The sequence below is a fragment of the Acanthopagrus latus genome, chromosome 2, assembly GCF_904848185.1.
Source record: "Acanthopagrus latus isolate v.2019 chromosome 2, fAcaLat1.1, whole genome shotgun sequence".
NCBI lineage: Eukaryota > Metazoa > Chordata > Actinopteri > Spariformes > Sparidae > Acanthopagrus > Acanthopagrus latus.
The window spans coordinates 8,669,093-8,687,358 of NC_051040.1; the positions used below are offsets into that span (position 1 = coordinate 8,669,093).

General features: G+C 43.4%; 2 protein-coding genes across 11 annotated transcripts in view; one reads left to right on the forward strand and one right to left on the reverse strand.

Annotated features, from left to right (window-relative positions):
• Positions 1-10,418, forward strand: dusp14 (dual specificity phosphatase 14). The gene is made up of 2 exons (XM_037088020.1): positions 1-284; positions 7,381-10,418. The coding sequence occupies exon 2, from the start codon at positions 7,465-7,467 to the stop codon at positions 8,098-8,100; it is 636 nt and encodes a 211-aa protein (XP_036943915.1). The 5' UTR covers positions 1-284; positions 7,381-7,464; the 3' UTR covers positions 8,101-10,418.
• Positions 10,419-15,495: 5,077 nt separating this feature from the next.
• The window catches only part of synrg (synergin, gamma), an 81,597-nt gene continuing 78,826 nt past the window's right edge, over positions 15,496-18,266 (reverse strand). For 9 of the 10 annotated variants that reach the window (XM_037122582.1, XM_037122574.1, XM_037122571.1 and 6 more), the window contains one exon: positions 15,496-16,534. In XM_037122582.1, the coding sequence (XP_036978477.1) occupies positions 16,403-16,534 (132 nt within the window). In that variant the 3' untranslated portion in view covers positions 15,496-16,402. The remainder of the gene's footprint in view (positions 16,535-18,266) is intronic. The other variant, XM_037122560.1, reaches the window with a different exon arrangement.

The following is an 18,266-nucleotide window of genomic DNA, read 5'->3' on the forward strand; positions in this document are numbered from 1 at the left end:
TCATACAGAGGCAGCGCTGCCCTGGACACGCCGCTGCTGCCAGCGGAGAAGCAGGCGGATGCACCGATGGCTCGTCTTTCTGTTGACTTTCACATGATGTTGTTGCGTGTCGCGGTTTGTCTCCCAACACCTGGCCCGTCGCCATCCTCCCCCCTCGGCCGCTGCGTGTTCGCCCGGGACTGACTGCAGGTTGATGTCCGGAGTGTAGAGAGCAGCCCGGCGGCTTGGTGCAGGCGGTGAAGGCGCTCTGGAAACCTCCATCTCTGCCCGACCCAGAGTCGAAGGTAAGTTGAGTTGTGACATGGTGATGGAGGCAGTTCGTCGGCGTCACTGCCACCCGAAAACAAGACGTGGGTTTCAACTTCAAATGAAAGAAAGGAGATGTAGTACTCAGAGGGTTTGTGTGCGGGGTTTTATCAGATCAGTTTTCTGATGTAAGACGGGTGAAACTGAGGGACCGAGCGCACCTGCCGCCTCTCACAGGACGTGTTGCTGTGCGCCGCTCCGCTGACACCGACAGCTCTCTGTTATCATGAACGGATTTCACACTTATTACCAGCCATTTCTATTTCCGACACCTCAACTTGTTCACGCACGCACATCTCGCGTCACGCGCACGAGGGCGAGCGGCGCGTGCGCAAAGGAGCGCCCCCCCCCCACACACACACACACACACACACACGCACGAACAGATTTCACGGCTCGAGCATAAAAGATTCAAACTCGTGGAGTCATCCAGTGAAATCTGCACAGCAGGTGATAATCTGAGGAGGAAGTGTGAAATATTTAAAGTTCCTGGAAACAACAAGAATGTATGTCAGGAGTTTAAATAATTCAGGGATGTGTGCAGGGGTGCGGGGACCAGAACCCTAACACCAGGCTGTAACGTGAGCCGAATTTACAAGGGAGCCCAAATTATTAAGAATTTGTGAGAAACAACGTTTCACACAGTTTGTAAAAAATTCCCAAACTCAACAACTCACAAATCGAGCGATTTTATGAGGGAGTCTGGTGAAATTCCTCTCCCTCTTCATCGCCTTGCTGTTCTTGACTGCAGTTGATGCGGTTCTGATGCTGTGCTGAATCAGATACATATTATTCTGATCATTCAAATGAACGCAAAATACATGCACTATTCACCATGACCTCATCATATAGACTGACCCCTCCACACCCCCACCTGTGACTGTCTACCTGGATGATCACTTGATACTCCTTTAGATTTAGCTTGATTCAAAAATTAGAACTCAATTGATAATTCATTTTTAGGGCAGACACTGATATTAGGAAGTAAAATTTCCTATATCTGACTGTGTTATCGGCCGATACACATTTTCTGCAGCAATCCCTCAAATGTGGTTATAAGGCACTTGTAACAAGGAAACTCAGATTTTACGGCTGACCAATGAACCTTATTTGCTAAAATGAGAAAATTTAATCTTTCTCTAGATGATAATCTCTAAAATCAAGCGTTATTTGTGCATATTGGCAACATACACGCCGATACTGCATACTTGGCAAACTAGGGAGGATGGTTAGGAGGAACATTTCAGTTTCAAGTACCTGTTTCCTGCATTCTGGTGACACTTAAAGAATTAAAATCGCACTGAACAGAGACCCAAACAGACTGTAATGACTAAAAAGGGAAAACTTGAGGAAGATTGTCATAAATTGGGAGAATTTTAACTCCAGGAGGAAACCAGGAGAGGGCAATGAAAAACTGGAGTCTCCTGTGAAAATCGGGAGGGTTGGCAGGAATGTGATACGAGATAATGCCAGCCAACTGATATATCCGTCAGAATATTTTTTTTTGTAATTCCTTCAAAACTGTTCAGTTTTTTGTGTCAGAGTTGACAAAGAAAAGCATCCAGTCTCACATTTAAGAGGCTTAAGGTGTCAATTTTTCGGCATTTTTGCTGGATGTACATTTTTTGGACGTACATGAGCCCAAATGTCTTTAAGGTGTGCAAGTGTGCACCAGTGCACCTAAAACTTAAACTGCCTACAACACAGGTCATATATGTAATACTTAAGTACTTTAATACTTTTAGACAAACAAAACAACAACAAAGCAAACAGATCCCAGGATCAGAGTTAGACGGGGTTCAAGAGTTATTTGAGTTGGTCGAGCACTTAAAATATCAGAACTTTTAATTCGTGTTGAGAAAAACAGTTATTTGAACTCATTCCTGTTTCCAGTCCTTTACATAATGAGTTAAGAAATGAAATTATAATGTAGGCGACTGTTGGGTGCACCTGAGTGAAAAGAACAGGAGCACCAGTGCAGCCAGGGTAGAGAAGTTAACATGGAGCTCTGCTATTAATTAGTTTTCAAAATAGTTGCCGATTAATTTTCAAATGTTCTAATCGTTTCAGCTCTGTTAGATATTCACAGCTTGTAGCAGCAATTATGTGTAATGATGAGTCTGTCTCATTAGACTGTTCAGCAGTGTGTCATTTTTTTCATTGTTTAAAACTAAAGCGGCGTCGGTTCATCTGCCTCATCCATCGACAGTAGTGACGGACGTTCCTACAAATGTCGCTTTTCAAGGAAAGATGAATTCCACGACTGCACGCGGCAGTTTGTCTGTGTGAAACATGTCTGGAGAACTGAAAGGAAAGATGTATGTGCATTGTCAGGAGCGTACAGTACGCTCGCTGGCTCGCCATCTCTCGCTGCATGACATGTGGCCTCAGGCTGTTCATGTGAGTTTACGCGTGTCGGTGTGCGACATGGTGAGGTGCAACATTGCGAGCTGAGCGAGCGGCGCCCAGTCGAGCCCTGTCCTCAAGAGGAATCTGTCCCCCGAGTCTACCTTAACTGACACTGAAAAACATTCTTGTGGTTTGAGGGTTGTAAAAGCTGCACTCGGGTGTGTTTGGATGAATCCGAGGAGCCGTGTCCATCATTGCTCCTCATTTCTCTCCTGCTGCAGGGTGACTTTCAGTGATCTCTCAGGCTGATTACATGAATTTCCTTCCCAGTTATCTCAGGGATTTCATTCATCTAATTTCCGTGGTGCGAGGGAGTGTCGGGCAGGAATCTGATGTCAACCGAGTCCAAGCTGAAGATCCGGTCGTCTTTGAAGCCTCGGCATTAAGTGTCATGAGAGCGCAGGTTGCCGTCAGATTTGCCGCTCTGGTTTTCCCGCAGGTGGGTCACGTTTCCAATTTGCGTTAGTGGAGGTGGAACCAGACCCCAGAGGAATCTCCCCCTGCTGAGAGACTAACGCAGACGTGCGTAAGAAGATTTGTTAGGTGGGACCACCTGTTGACAGACTGACTGAGAGGAGGGAGACGGCTGAACCCCCGAGAAGAAATAGTAGTGTGTGTTGGAAGAGTCAGGATGTGCAGTAACAAGGTGAAAGGTGCTCCACTGACCCTCCACTGTGTCCATCTTTTTGAATCCTCAGATTAGATTTGATTGACAGGAAGCTGCAGCATTCCCACTGTCTCCGACATTGCAGTTGATCTCTCTGTGGCGACAGCCTCTGCATAATTCTCCCTCCTCCGCTCTCTGCAGCCTCACTCCTGCTCTGCCCGGGGTATAAATAACCATGTGGATGGAGCAAATCTCAGCAAAGCCCGGCACCGTGGTACATCAGCACTTTGGAGAGTGCCAGGGGTTATTTTGGTGCTCTTATCTTCCTCATGTCTCCGTTGATGCTACTGTCTTATCCCGTGGTCAGTAGTTGGTCCTCGTCTCAGATGATGTGATACATGCTCTCTGTCTCCATGAATTGATGCACAACTGAGCGTCCCACTGAAACAGAAAATGTCTTCTGTGCATAGTTTTTTTTTTTAGTTCTGGCAAGATGTCATAGTTTTTTTAGACGGTACCAGACTCTGAATCACTGCTTGGATAACTCTGGTGTTGCAAAAAAACAACAGAGTTGAGTTCTGTAGATGGGATTATAAAGATGATTTACATTAACTACATAGGTTGCTGTTAACACTTTGGTCAGTTTTAGGAAACTGAAGAGTGAAATGAGTGTTTTTCGTGCTTCGTTTTGCTGGAAACACAGACAAACTGTGGCGTTCTGGGCAATAAAACCAAAACAATAAGCTGAAAGATGCTGAACTGCAGACTTAACAACAATTACCCAAACCTTTCTGTTGAAGAAAGTTGTATTAGGATAATTATTATTATCTTTTATCGCCCAGTTGTACGTCCATGTTGGAAGTTTACATTGATCTCATTGGTCAAAGCTAAAAAGATATGAATAAGAGCTGCATTTGAGAAACTGTACAGCACTCATGTCAACTGAACAAGGATATAAAGACACTATAAAGGCCATGTGAGAGTGAGTAATGAAGTGGAAAACAAATGTCAGTCCAGCCTGAGACAGACCAGATTTGCATCACGTAATTATTTTCACGATCGATTAACCTGCTGACTTAATCATTCAGTCAAGTTGAGTCCCTCAAATACTCTCACATGGGATGAAGAAAAGATTATTTGGTATTTTGGCTCGAAAAAGATCATCGCTAATATAATTTTGTCAATCATTTAAGTGATCGGCTGTCACAGTTTGACTCAAGCAAGACAAAAGCGTTCAGTGCAGACAAAGCGAGTGGGAGATGTTTCTGCTACTGAGTTTGTATGTTGTATTTGAGGCTTTGTGCAGACAATCAGGTCTGATGTTTCTCTGACCACCCCATGATGCGGTTCAACGGTCAGACTCGTTTTTCAGAGTCGTGATATCTGCGCGTGTTGTCTCGTCACCAACGGCGACCGGTGTGGAGGAAGGTGGAATCATGGCAACCATTTCAGAGGCAAAGTGCAGCGTGATTGGCAACCGGGAGCGAGCCAGACCGAACAGGGAGGGAGTAGAGTGTTGTTTTTAGCCTTTGATCCTTTTTTCTTTCTTTTTTTTTTTCGGAAAGAGAAGCAGACCATGCTGAGGTGGCAGAGCTGTGATCGATAGGAGGAGAGGGTGTAGAGGAAATGGGTGAATTTCTTTATTTTCTACACTTAGAAGGTGACAAAGAAACAAGGAAGCTCCAAACCCTCTGGGAGATGAGGATTAACGTGTAGAAAAACAGTGTTTCTCTTTGCACTGGATGCCTTCTTTTCTTTTTCATGCCAACATTCGGTAATAAAATCAATTAAAATCGGAGGCTTCATGTAAGTAGAGGACATCTTTTAGGGAAAAATAAAAGATTTGACTGCTGATGTTTTTCTGTTTTGCCTTTTGTGTTGTAACATTTAAAGCAGTGATTCTTGACCTTTGTGTCTTGTGACCCATAGATACACCTGATATTTTCCCTTTCTGTCCACTCATCCTTCCTTGTACAAAATATATCCAGAAAGAGACAAAAACACAATTCTAAATGTTTAAACAATTAAGGTCCACGTCAGCGAAGCATCAAACGCCAGGGAAGAGCAGTCTGAACCCGAAGTGACTTAAACCTGCATTTATTTTATTGCCTCAGTAAACAGTTTTCTAATGAGCTCACATCTCAATCTCTATTTTCACGTCTTCTTCAACACAGCATGAATTTCATTTTGTAAATTAGGTTCTCACGCAGGGATGATTAGATGACAAAGCTGGGTATGTTTTAGGGTGTGGCTACTGTGTGAGTCCCTACCAAGGAGTGTCCTCCATCCTCTTGTCTAAATCTGAGCTGTCCTGGCTCCAAAAAAACAAGATGGTGACGGTTGTAATGAGTAAACCAATGTGCGATGTCACTGTTGGTTTAAGCTTGTTATAAACAAAAACAATGGCATCTAATTATTTCTCATAACTAACACCTTTCTTTGACACGGGCTTTCAATACAGGTGATACAGAGTTTCACCTCTGACTGTCCCACCTGACTCAAGAGGATCATGATGAGAGCCCATGACTGACAGCAGCACTACAGTCCATCATGTCAACTGTGACATGTCTTGTCTTAATTTTTCACAACAATTCATCGTGACTTTTCTTTTTGTTTAAAGTCAAAATAATAAATGAAACAAGACTTCACCAAAACACAGATGAAAATACGTCTTTACTTATGACGACACCTAAAACACCTAGCCCTAACCCTAACCCTAACCCTAACCCACCTAGTCATATTTACCTCTGACATTTTATCACCAGTTGCGACCATTTTAAGAAAAAAGTGGCATGTTTCTTTTATTTTGAGAGGGCAGAATTGTCCACTCGTGGAAAAATACATAGCTTGTGTTTTAGAATTGTTTCTGGTTCCCCTCCTGTTTAATAATACACAGCGCCGTGTACGCCTAGAGGACTGGATCCTCTGGTGTGAGGGGATGTGGTACAGATCTGTCACTGGATCACAAAGCTGGGTTTCATTGTGTTGTCAGTCGTGCAGATGAGTTAAATGTACGTCTTTCCAACTCATGTATGCGATTACAATTCGGTTAACAAGAGAAATCAGACTCTGCCTCTGCTGTCTGCTCCCAGGTGACAGCAAGTGACTTTTTTTCCGCAGGTTGAATTCCAGTTGAAAGCAGTTGACCTGTGGTCTTGTTAACCAGACAGTGGCAGAAAAATGAAAGAAGAAGACCTGCCGGCCAGACCGGTGCATACTGTGTGGATGACGCACGACAAGTGCAACAGCGTATGCAGTAGCCCCTCGAGCTGCAGGCTCTCTGCTGATAAAGTATAAACACATGAGGCTATTTCTTACATACACAGTGCATCCAGAAATGTCACATTACGGCTCCTGTAATATCTGCGTCGTGCATCCTCACGTTCACGTTACAGCTCGTTAACGGAGGGTAATTTGGAGAGAAAAAAAAGAGAGCAGAATTAGATGAAGACACTTTGGAGAATTTTGTGGAGAAAAGTGTTTTATCAGCACGCTTTGGTATGATCGTGCAGTACATGATTACTTTCCACCCTGCCGTTTCGTGCAATCCAAAACGACATTAACAGCAGCACTAGCCAGAGAGAGACGAGAGATGTAATCTGTATGTGAGGGCTGTGGATGGATGAACATGAGATGAGGTGAGTGTATGCCTCAGGGGGGTCTGTGCTCACATGGCAGAGGGAGGCACGTCTTGGTGTGCAGCACCGAGGCCATTTGACCTGAATGTAGAGAAACGCACAGCAGAGATGGACCGAGACACAAACTGACTGTGGACCCTTGAGTTAATCAACTACAGACTGGCTGATGCTTGATTGTTTTGTCCATTTGGCATTTGTTAAAGTTTAAGGATTGCAGGATTGCCAAGAAACGTCTGTCTCAGCACAATGCCATCCAATTTTTTTTTTTAAAGGATTGTAACACTCTTGTTCTGGAGTCTCTGCAAACAGCAGTGATGTTACCCATCCTTGAGAGGTGTTTGTCAGCCTGAGTGTGCTGCCTTCAGTGAAACTGACAAATGTTTAATTTAGATTGAAGTGAAATCTGTTTGTGTGTTTCAGGAGCTGTCCGCTGGTCCCGCTGCACTGCTATTCTCTCTTTTAAAAACGATTTGCCGTCCTTCTTGAAGCCGACTTGATTCCGCGATGGGTTCCCGCAGCCAAGGCTTCTTCCATCACCACCACCACCACCACCACCGTAGCTCCATGGTGCCCACCGCGGTGCCGAGGCTGCTGCCTGAGAGCAGCAGCCTGCTGGGGGGCATCGCACAAATCACCCCCAACCTCTTCCTCAGCAGAGGGAACGTGGCATCCAACCGCAGCCTGCTGCTGTCCAAAGGCATCACCTGCGTGGTCAACGCCACCATTGAGCTCCCAAACTTCAACTGGCCTCACATGGAGTACGTGAAAGTCCCTCTGGCGGACATGCCTCACTCCCCCATCTCCTTGTACTTCGACAGCGTGGCCGATAAGATCCACAGCGTGGGACGGAAGCGAGGGGCGGTGCTGGTGCACTGTGCAGCCGGCGTGAGCCGCTCAGCCTCTCTGTGTCTGGCGTACCTCATGAAGTATCACCGCGTGTCTCTGGCCGAGGCTCACGCCTGGGTCAAAGCCCGCCGCCCTGTCATCAGGCCCAATGGCGGCTTCTGGCGCCAGCTCATCGAGTACGAGAGGAAGCTGTTCGGTAGAAACTCTGTTAAGATGGTGCAGACGCCCTATGGGGTCATACCTGATGTTTATGACAGGGACCGCAGGAGCCTGGCTCCGTACTGGGGCCTGTGATGGAGAGGCAGTGCCAACCGTCCACGTGAGGGATCGAGGAGGAAGATGAGCCCTCTTGCCCTCCTGGACTGCAGGTTCAGGAGAGGCGAAGTGAGACGCGTGTGATTGTACGTCTGTGTGAAGCTTATTTAACAATTACTGGTGGACAGAAGGAGTGGAACCAATCACTGGTCGTCGATGCTGCTGCTACTCGTCCAACCAGTTGATTTAGTCTCTGAGTTGGGAGCAAGGCGACTTCAAGCCCAGAACCTTTAGGACCAAAGGATCAGTTTGGACCACAATGATGTCAGACACCAAAACAAGATGAAGCGCTCAGAGTGCGGAGGCCGATGCTGTCTGTCTCCTGGTGTGTGTTTGCAGCTCCAGTGGTGGACGAGCGCTCTGACAGCGATGTGACTGAAGTCCTTTTCCTGACGTGGTGTCGTGTGGTGGTATTGTGCCAGTTTTGCAATAGTCTTTAGTGTGAAGGGCAGCAGCCTGCTCTCAGTTTATGGTAGCATTTAAGATAAGTGTACAGAACAAAAAAAAAAAAACAATAGGCAAATTATTGTATTGGAATGTACTGACAGTGAGCAAAAAATAGCTATGGCACACTTTAAAGATGATAGTATATCTGCCTTGTTCAAGGTGAAAATCTGTAAGATGTAAGCTAAAAGTCAAGGTTTAGGGAAAGTTCCTGTGTAACACAGGGTCGACTGTTCCATCCTGTGACCACACTATGTTATTTTAGTGCTATTGGATGCTGTATTAAACAAAACAAAAAAGAAAAAAAGATCTGCCACCCAAAGAGAAGTGGTAGCTCTGTGATAGATACTTGGAAGAGTATTTTCTATCCAGCTGTTTTTGCCTTGTGTCCATATTCAGGTACGGTTGCAAAGAGATCAGAAACACATTTACTAACCGGCCTACTTCTGTCGGCTAAAGAGAGACGTCACGCAGGCTCAAAGTCCTACTCCTGCCATCTCCTGCTGGTTTGTGATATTAACTTTGCTGCACGTGCTGTCCACACTACACAGGTAGCTCGGCACTAAATAGTTGTAGAGTGATACAAGAGAAATGATACTTCAGCAAATCACAAGACAATCTATCATCAAGAATTCTCCAATATTATCATGCAAAAGAAAACGATGCAGTTGATTAAAGGTGCTCAAAGGTTCCCCGTGGAGTTTTCTTGTAAACAAACATATTTACATGTCTTTGTTTGCGCGTAAATGCACAGTATGTTATTCACAGGTGTCTCTCGCGACGTAAGTAGCGCGGGACAATGAGAGTTGTCAGTCTTAAACAACAACAATGGCCGATAAAAATGTATCAATGTGACTTGTTCACGGGCAAAGTAAGGTTTTAAAGTTTTATTCAGGTCAAATTTAGTCACGTTCTGTGACTTCTTTCCTCACTGACGTCTCATCTGATGTTTTCCTGGAAGTTATGGCGACCACGTGAAACCCAACGTATACTTATGTATGTAAGTACCTTTAGACTTTCTGTTGTTTAGAAAATTATTCGAAACATTTTGGTCAGTGCCAGTTAACAACTTGACAAAATATACAAAGACGGACAAATCATTTTTAGGCATTTTAATGTTAAATATTGTATCCTTATGTGCAAGCACTGCCCTTCTTAAAAAATGCCCTTAAAATAAGGGCTAGACTGTTTATCATCCCTGACCGATTATTGCAGCAGATATTTGGCACTTGGTATCAGCCCTGAGAAAGCCGAATCATTCCACCTCCAATTACAAAGTTAGAGATCTTTGTCGTCGTTGTTGTGCTGGGAAAATGATTACCGCTTCACAATCCCTCAGGATTCACAACTCTTTAATTAGAGTAGCTGCGATCTGCCTTTCTAGATTTGGCACTTCATGGCTGCCGTACAACTTCTTCTGTCTGTAGGCCCTGTGTGTGGTGCCGAAGCCTCAGATGAAGCGATGTGACGTGAATAAGGACATTATGCGTCGGAGAATCGCCCACACTGTGATGGCGTCATTGCTGTGGGCAGAGAATGTATCCTGTTAGGTTTGTATTGTGATTTCCCTGACTCTCACTCCGACACTACAGCGCAGTGTAATACCTCTGCTGGATGTGGTCACAAGTGCAACAGAGTTGATACTTCAAACCCACAGAGATCAGTGCAACCAATGCTTTTCAACAATGCCATAAAAGATTAAGTGTGATATTACTATTAACAAAAAAAAAAAAAAAAGACTAACAGTGAAGGGGGTAAATAATTGTAAGCGGGAGAAAGATGCATAATCTGTAATCTGACCTCCAAGTTTTTTATGCCCCGAGAGAGTCAAATTAAAGAAATTAAAACATCCATGTCAGTGTTGGTGTTTATCAGACAGAACATTCCAGGCGACTGTACTTTACGTGTACTTGAAAGTAGCGTCTCTGTCCTTTGACGTGTCGGGGATGTTTCCACATGAACAGACGGCAGCGTTTCCTCCTCCGAAAGCCTCTTGATGTTCCTTCTGCGCAGCCATTTTCCCCGAGCGATGTCTTCAGATGCCGAAGAACCGTTCTGTCATTCATTTTCATTTTCTGTGGCTACAGAACAGCAGGCAGATATTGATGAGTGCTATTTGTCTTGTGCCCACACTTCTGAAGGACCTCCGGAGTGGTCTCCAACGATGAATTCCATTACCCAGAGAGACAAGGCGCGCCTCGTGACAGGCCGACCGCCGCCGAGATGCACGAGTGATGGGCCCAAATTATACACTGCACACACTATTTTCTCACAGCAACAACAAAAGAAGAAGAAATCATCTTTTTCTCCCCCTGCTCCCTTCCCACCCCCCCAACTCTGATGTGTTAATGCGAGTACATGCGTGAGGTTTGCAGGGAATAGTGAAGCATTTAAAGTAAACACATCCTTCACCAGCAGCAGCAGGATATTATCATCTATCATTAAAGCAGAAAGCGGAGCCATTTGCATCATCCCGGGCATCAGAGGCAGGCCAGCCTCCAGCAGCGCGGGCCATGCAGAACGAACGGCGCTGATGAAGTTTCAGGAGATGACATTCAAATACGTCGGACACTTGGCGAGCTGCAAGGGAACTGGTATTTACAGTGTTTAGTAATTTCTTGGTTTTTTGATGAGTTTATAAAATGTCACATCGTCCTCCATTGCTAAGATGAAATGTTCTACTAGCTTGTTTCAGCTAACCAGCAGTTTACAATGCAAATATTTGAAACAGTTTACAATGATGTCAAACAGAGTAAAGCATCAGCAGTCAGATGGTCCCATTTCCACAATTTGGGAAGTCATTCCTCCAACTTCCTCCAAGATGTATCTTCAAGGTTAATGCTCAAAAAATGTTTTGTTTTGTTGTTTTTTTTTCACCAAAACCCTTAACTTAAACATTGTAGAGCTGCTCATGTATATTGAAATCTGATGTGCTCTCCTTTACCGTAACTGCAGTTGTCAATATGATGGTATTCATTTATAAAAGAACTACTGAGGCCACGTTCCCAGTATTTACTGTTCATTTTACACTTGTATACAAATTACAGCTAATAACGGATTTTTTTTCTTATTTTTTTTTTTTATTAGATTGTTTTAGGACACAAAATATAACAAATCCTGAGACAGCGTTTAGGAAGATAAAATGTACAAAACAATAATGAGTAAAGGGGGGAAAGTGGGAAATGTCTGTTTTATATCTATATCTTATATCTGTCTGCAGGTTTTACTACAACCACACAGAGCAAACATGAACATCTGCTGCAGCTGTGATGAATTACTGTATCAAGGCTTCGCTGGGCTTCATATTATACAGACTTTAATAATTCACTATAATCACGGTGAGCTGCAGCGCCACTCCAGTATCGATGTGTGTAAATCTTGCATTTACATTTTAACAAGGCCGTTCACACGAGGCCAGTTATTAATATAAACAAGCTGCCTTTGCTGCTGCTTCCATTTCAGGCTCGCCACCCTCGTTATAGTCATAATAGAGACAACTGGATGTAGCCGCACGCCAGCGTGTGCTTTAAGTGTTGGATGTGGTTCAAAATGTGCAGCACTGAACAGTTGCACCAATAAAGGGAACGGCCACATGGAGAGCGCTGCTTATATGGCTGCCAACAGCACATGGAAACCTCAATCAAAGTCCCCCAGGACGGCTTTCAAATGCTGCTGGAGCATCGTGTACAGATAATGAAAATGTAGAAGAATCCATAACTTGGCTGATATACAGTTCAGTCTGTAATGGAACAAGTGATTGTTGCTCAGTGAGCAGCTGAATGAGTCGTCTCTGTGGTGTAACAGTGTCTCATCCGTCCTCGACTGTCTGAACTGACTGATGGAGCGGACACTGAGGCGAGCGACTGTGAGCCACCGACTGAACGTCTCAACAGAGGAAATGACTCTTATTTGTGTCGTTAATGGTGAAACTGAGGCCTCATATAGATCTTCGTCACCAGGCACTGCTTTCTTTAGAGGGAGAACTTGTGTTACAGTAACTGGTGATTTTCTATCATTTACTTCATGTCAGCTCAATTGATGTCCAGAAACTATGAGAAACTCTTTGATGAGCCGCGCACACTGCTGCGTACGATGAACCTGGGCTCTGTGGTTTATCCTCACCCAGTCCTTCAAACATCGTCCTTCTGCTGTAAAAGTATAAAATCAAATCTTTCATTTTTTATAGGATGCAGAAATTGGAAAAAAACTCAATCTGATTTTCTTTCTTCATAGATTTAATTTCATGTGTGAAACTGGTACCAGAATATCTGACAGGACGAAAGATATCTTCAGATTTTCTTCTGAAAATTTCAGATTTTTTTCCTAAACATACAGATTTTCCTGTGTACCTGTGATAGAGTAAGGCATCAGGAATATGAGGTTAGGATCCTGTGGACCTCCTGCATTCCCATAGATGTGTCAGTATTAGTCTAGAGACTCTCCACATCCATGGTAAACAATAGACAATCCATGTAGAGAGAGGGATTTGGCTGTGTCGATGAAGTGTGTGGTGTCTTTGTAGCCGGGATGTTTGATTGAGAGTGGGTTGAGGAAGTAGTCGATGAATTCTGCTTTGCCATATGACTCGCTTCCACAGTCCGAGGCAGTCGGTCGACCTGGAGAGATCCTGTGGGGGACTGTCCATAAGTCAGGGTTTTTGTGGATCTTAGGGAGTAGGTTAAAATATCTTGGTCGAGGGGGAAATATTCCCCTTTAAGGTACAGCGCTTTGGATCTTGAAAGGTATTTGTTGTTGACCAGGTCGTCCAGGATGAGGTCGATGGTTTGGGCTGTCTGTGGATAGATGGGTGTTATAATTTACGGTAGTAGTCTGTGTTTTGGACATGTTCGTAGTCTTTTCTGTCCATTATTACCACTGCCGGTCTGATTACTACTCTGGGAAGGGATCTCAGTTCGTCCAGGGCCTTTGTTTCTAGTTATCAGAAAATCAGATTTTTTTTTTTTTTTTGGAAAAATTCAGCGGCTCTACACACTGAGCTACTCAGTGACAAAATCTGCAGGTTTCACACATGATTTTTTTTATTTCTTTTAACTGTCTTTCACAAAAACAATTTATTATTCCATGACAAAAAATGTTTTTCTCGTGATATTTTTTTTAACTCTTCACACACAATTTTTTTTACTCCTGAAAAAAGACATTTTCACTCAGATAAAACAAAAATTTCATCAGAATTGTTTTGCTGGGATTCACACGAGAGAAAAAGAAGAAACGTGGAATTCTTTTTCTACCCAGAAATGTTTTTGTCTCTAGACGATTACACTGATTATCCAAATTGTTGATGGTTAATTTTTATTCAGTTGACAAGTTGTTTTAACTCTAAACTAACTCAAAGAGTTATTATTAGTCATCATTATTAAAATGTTCAAGCTCTTCCTCTGTCACCACACTTTAATCCAGTAACATCTTGAAATCTATGTTTTTAAATCTCCTTTTTTTCTCTTTCTCTGGATAAATTGAAATGTTATCAGACCAAAGTAAGGCAGGAAGCGTCTCTATTCACACGGGTGAAGACAATCAGTTGACCTGAACTTGCAGAAACGGCTGTTTTTTTTAATCGATAATGTGATTGACTCTGCTCATGAAATACATGAAAGAGTAGCAATCAATACAACACAGTATCACTTCAGTCCCTCTTCTCTCTCAGAGTGATCATTTCAGGAACGGCGCAGCAGACAATAGGCGTGAAGATGACAGGCGCAGGAACGAGAGAGACGCTCAGCATTTTGAATTACACCGTCTTACTCAGTAATTGATTTCAACGCTTGTAATTTTCTGTAATCCCGGTGTTCACTGTGAGAGGAGAGGAATTCATTTTCTGCAGGAAATGAATTAGGGAACAGTGAGAGATAAAATGGATGTCGGGGAGCACACCTGAACACAAGTGTGTGAACGATAATGAGGCTGGTTTCACAGAGCCCCCCAGACGTCTCATGTGATTGGCTGAAGCTCAACCGCCAGCTATGGCCCTGCAGGCTTGTCGAAGGAGAATTTATTCCATTTTGTCGCAAAGTGATGGAGATGAGACCTCTCTGGCCGCAGAGAAAGTACATTATGGAGTGAAATGACGGAGGGGAAAATGTGCCTTTGGAAGAGGAAGCTTCACAGAAAAGCGGGCGAAATCAGACCGTCTCATTTCAAAGCTGCAATATGCTCGCACTTAAACACAAACTCGGGGTAGAAAGCCAGAAAACCAACACAAATGATTATTGTAACAGGAAAAGAACACAAATATGAATCTACGACCAGGCTGTCTGTTAGCGTAGCTTAGCATGAAACTTAAAGAAAGTTTCATGAAATCTACAAAAATAAATGTTTGTAAACTAGTCTACTCTTTAGTTAAATATAGTACATTTTGTGATTCAAACGTGTTTTCACACAATGAATCATGATAATTCTGCTAGACTCAGATGCTAATCTGCTAAGCTAGGCTAGTTAGCTTTGAGCTTGTCAGTTTCTGCAGGAGTTGTTTTGTTTTTCTTATTATTTTTAACGCCTTTATCCTAAGTGACTCATAGTAAGTGCGTTCAACCATGTGGATACATTACTCATAACATTGCAATAACCAAGTAGTAGAACTACTGTAAGCACAAAGTAGCCCAGATGCTTCAAATCCCAGCCTACATTTAGAATAGGAGATAGACAAAATATTTAGATTTAGCTATTGTCTTATTTATGTGAAAGAAACTCAGTTACTCAAAATGTGTGTGGAGTAGCAAAATTGTTCATCAGTAGAAAGTGGCGAGGCTAAATTAGCAAAGTCTGACAAGCTAGCAAAGTCTGACAAGCTAGCCTTAACCAGCTGGAGCGCTGTCACCAAAGTGTGTTTTTTAACTAGTATATTAATCTTAATGTGAGTATGAGCATGTGTGTAATGTTTACAGACAAGGAAAGGATCTGTGACACTTTCCATAAACTGTATGCATATTTGTTTATTTACATCACATTCACATTACAGTTAGTCATCGTTACGACGCTACAGCGTCGCACTGCAATGTACAAAAAGTGCTGCTGCAATTTAAGTTCAGAATCACAGTCAACTTCTTCCAGACTTCCAGCTGTGGTTGCACACAACACAGAGAAAAACAAAACCATCATTCCCTTCAAGTCCCCAAATCACAACTTATTTCCCCCAATAAAATACACAATTTAAATACCCCAACAGTGCAACAAAAGTCAAAGCAACACAACGGTTTGAATGTTAAAGGTTTTGGAAACTTCATTAAAACCTGTGCAGCCACAGAGTTTCATCAAACAGACCCGACCAACAGATATATAATTCAAGTAGGATAACAGGCTCATGATTCAACAGCTCCGTTCAGTGGGAATAAAGTGAGTTATGAATAAATTCCTCTCAAAACAATGACATTAAAAACTCAACATGTTTACAGACGCCAGTGTTTTGAATGCTATTGCACACCTAATAATTTAAATCACTGACAGGAGATTATTTAGTGATACAGACTCTTTTCTGCAGTGGAAATCATCTTAAAAGCATAATTAGAAACCGGTTTAAATACGACCTGTACAGCTGACCTATATGTGTGTTTAGGTAATTACTGTGGAGGATCATCAGGGGAAACAATAACACCATAGATAGTTTATAGAAAAGCTATTAAATTCGAACAAACTACCAGATCTACACATAAACTCTGAGTGACAGCAGAGTCAGAAATAAATAAGAGGGATCCAGTGACTTTAAACGTCCTCCTTCTCAGTCCAAGGTGAGCGCCTGTGCAGCGCGAGGTGTGTCGTCGCTCCACCTATCTGATGTTGATTAGCCTCGTGCCCCGTTGCCATGACAGCTGCGGGCGAAGGCTCAGAGCAGGTCAGGCAGTATGAGGCCCGGGGGTTTGGGCTCCACACAGTTAATCCAGAAATTGGCACAGCTGGCGTGGTACTGGTGGCCCCCGTACAGCAGCTTGAAGTTGTCCGTCTCCGAGTTGAACGCCTGTCAACATGAGAGGGTGAAATATATTACACACCTGAGTGACGGAGACAATAAAGCCATCTGTGCACACAGGAGGGACGAGGGGCACATACAGACAAGGAAACTAGACGCAACTATACTCAGACACTCATCAGCAATTTATGCTTTTTCTCTGTGCGCAGCATCCCACGGTTTAGAGTTTGAATACTAAACACAGGCCCCGATGTTCATTTACAGCGCTGTGGTGCAAAGTTCAACTCGTGACCCTGCTGTACCTTCCAACCAAGCTACACAAGAGGAAATCCGCCTCTGGCAAGAAAAGGATTTCAATACACGCGGGTTTGTTCAATTGTTTAAAACTGCAGCCTGCATAAAATTGTATGTGAGTGTTTTGCGGGAAAAGAAGCCAAAAAGAAATCCACTGCGTATAAATAAAAAATAACCCTGAATAGGTACAACTGGAAAAAGCATATATCTATCTAAAGAAGAGAAGCAGGAGCCATGCAAGGATTCAGTTTCTGCACTTTATATGGATTCAAGCTTCAGTTTCACGTCTGACGTGTGTTGGAGCAGTGAGGTGAAGCAGCTGTACATGAAATTGTCTCATTACCAAGCATAACTGTAATACCTAATAAATAAACACACTTAATTGGGCTGATACATCAAGAAATTATAGATGATATCTTCCACTAAGTTTAAAGCCATCTTGGTGCAGGTTTCTTTATCGCTTTGTTCTCTTTGATGACGCCAATCCAGACGGACGGTGGCTGCTGCTACTCTCAATGGCAAAGGTATTTTACAGACATTTAATAACTAATCTGGCCTTGTGAAACAGTTCAGATGTAGCCAGAGGACAACCAGGCCAAGACTTCCTCTTCTGTGCGCTAGTCATTTAGCATTTTCACACCAGCATGTTTGGTCACACCGAGTAAAACCGAGCTACGCCGATTCGCTTTTCCATCAATAAAATCAATACTCGTCTGCGGACATCAAAATCTTCTTTGTTGCCAACAGATTCAGCATTCATATGCAGAAATCTGTCTGTAGAAATAAATATCTGCTCAACTTATGTCTCAAAACTGGCTAGAAAGTTCTGCTAAGAGGTTAAAAATAACATGCTGATAATAAATCTATTCATAGGTTTTCAGTGAAAAAAACTGGTTGGATCTCAAAAAAGCGTCCTCTGAAAACCTCAAAACTTGTTTAAACTTCATTAATTCTCCTCCATATGACAGGTAAATGTACTGTGGCTGTTCAGAAAGTGAAACGTGGCAATCGGACCCCCACTGGAGCGCCATGACGTGCGTTTTTGTAATTTCACCGGGCCCAGCTGCAGCACTGTTGTGCCATCGGGAGATGCTAATGTGTGTGATGTGCAGCTTAAGAGTTTGCATCCCTGGTGAAATACTGGGAGCTGAAGCCGGAGAGAGGAATGAGTCATGTGCTGTGAATCATAGCCTCCCACGCAGAAGGAGAAGGGGAGACGCATGCAGAAAGCAACAACTGCATACAAAGCGCACCACAGCAACACACCGTGAAGTCGGATACATCTCCACCTGCCTGAGCGCCGTCTGCAGCACAGACGCTCTCGCGCACGCTGAATGACACATTTCTACTCTCGGCTTTTTTTTTTTTCTCACGCGCTCAAATTTCGCCAGCAGAGCGATTTCCTTTCGGAGCTCTTTTGTTCGCTGGCCTACTTGTTTGCTCAAACCTGCACTTACGACTGCCAAAGCTGAAAATGTTGGAGGGA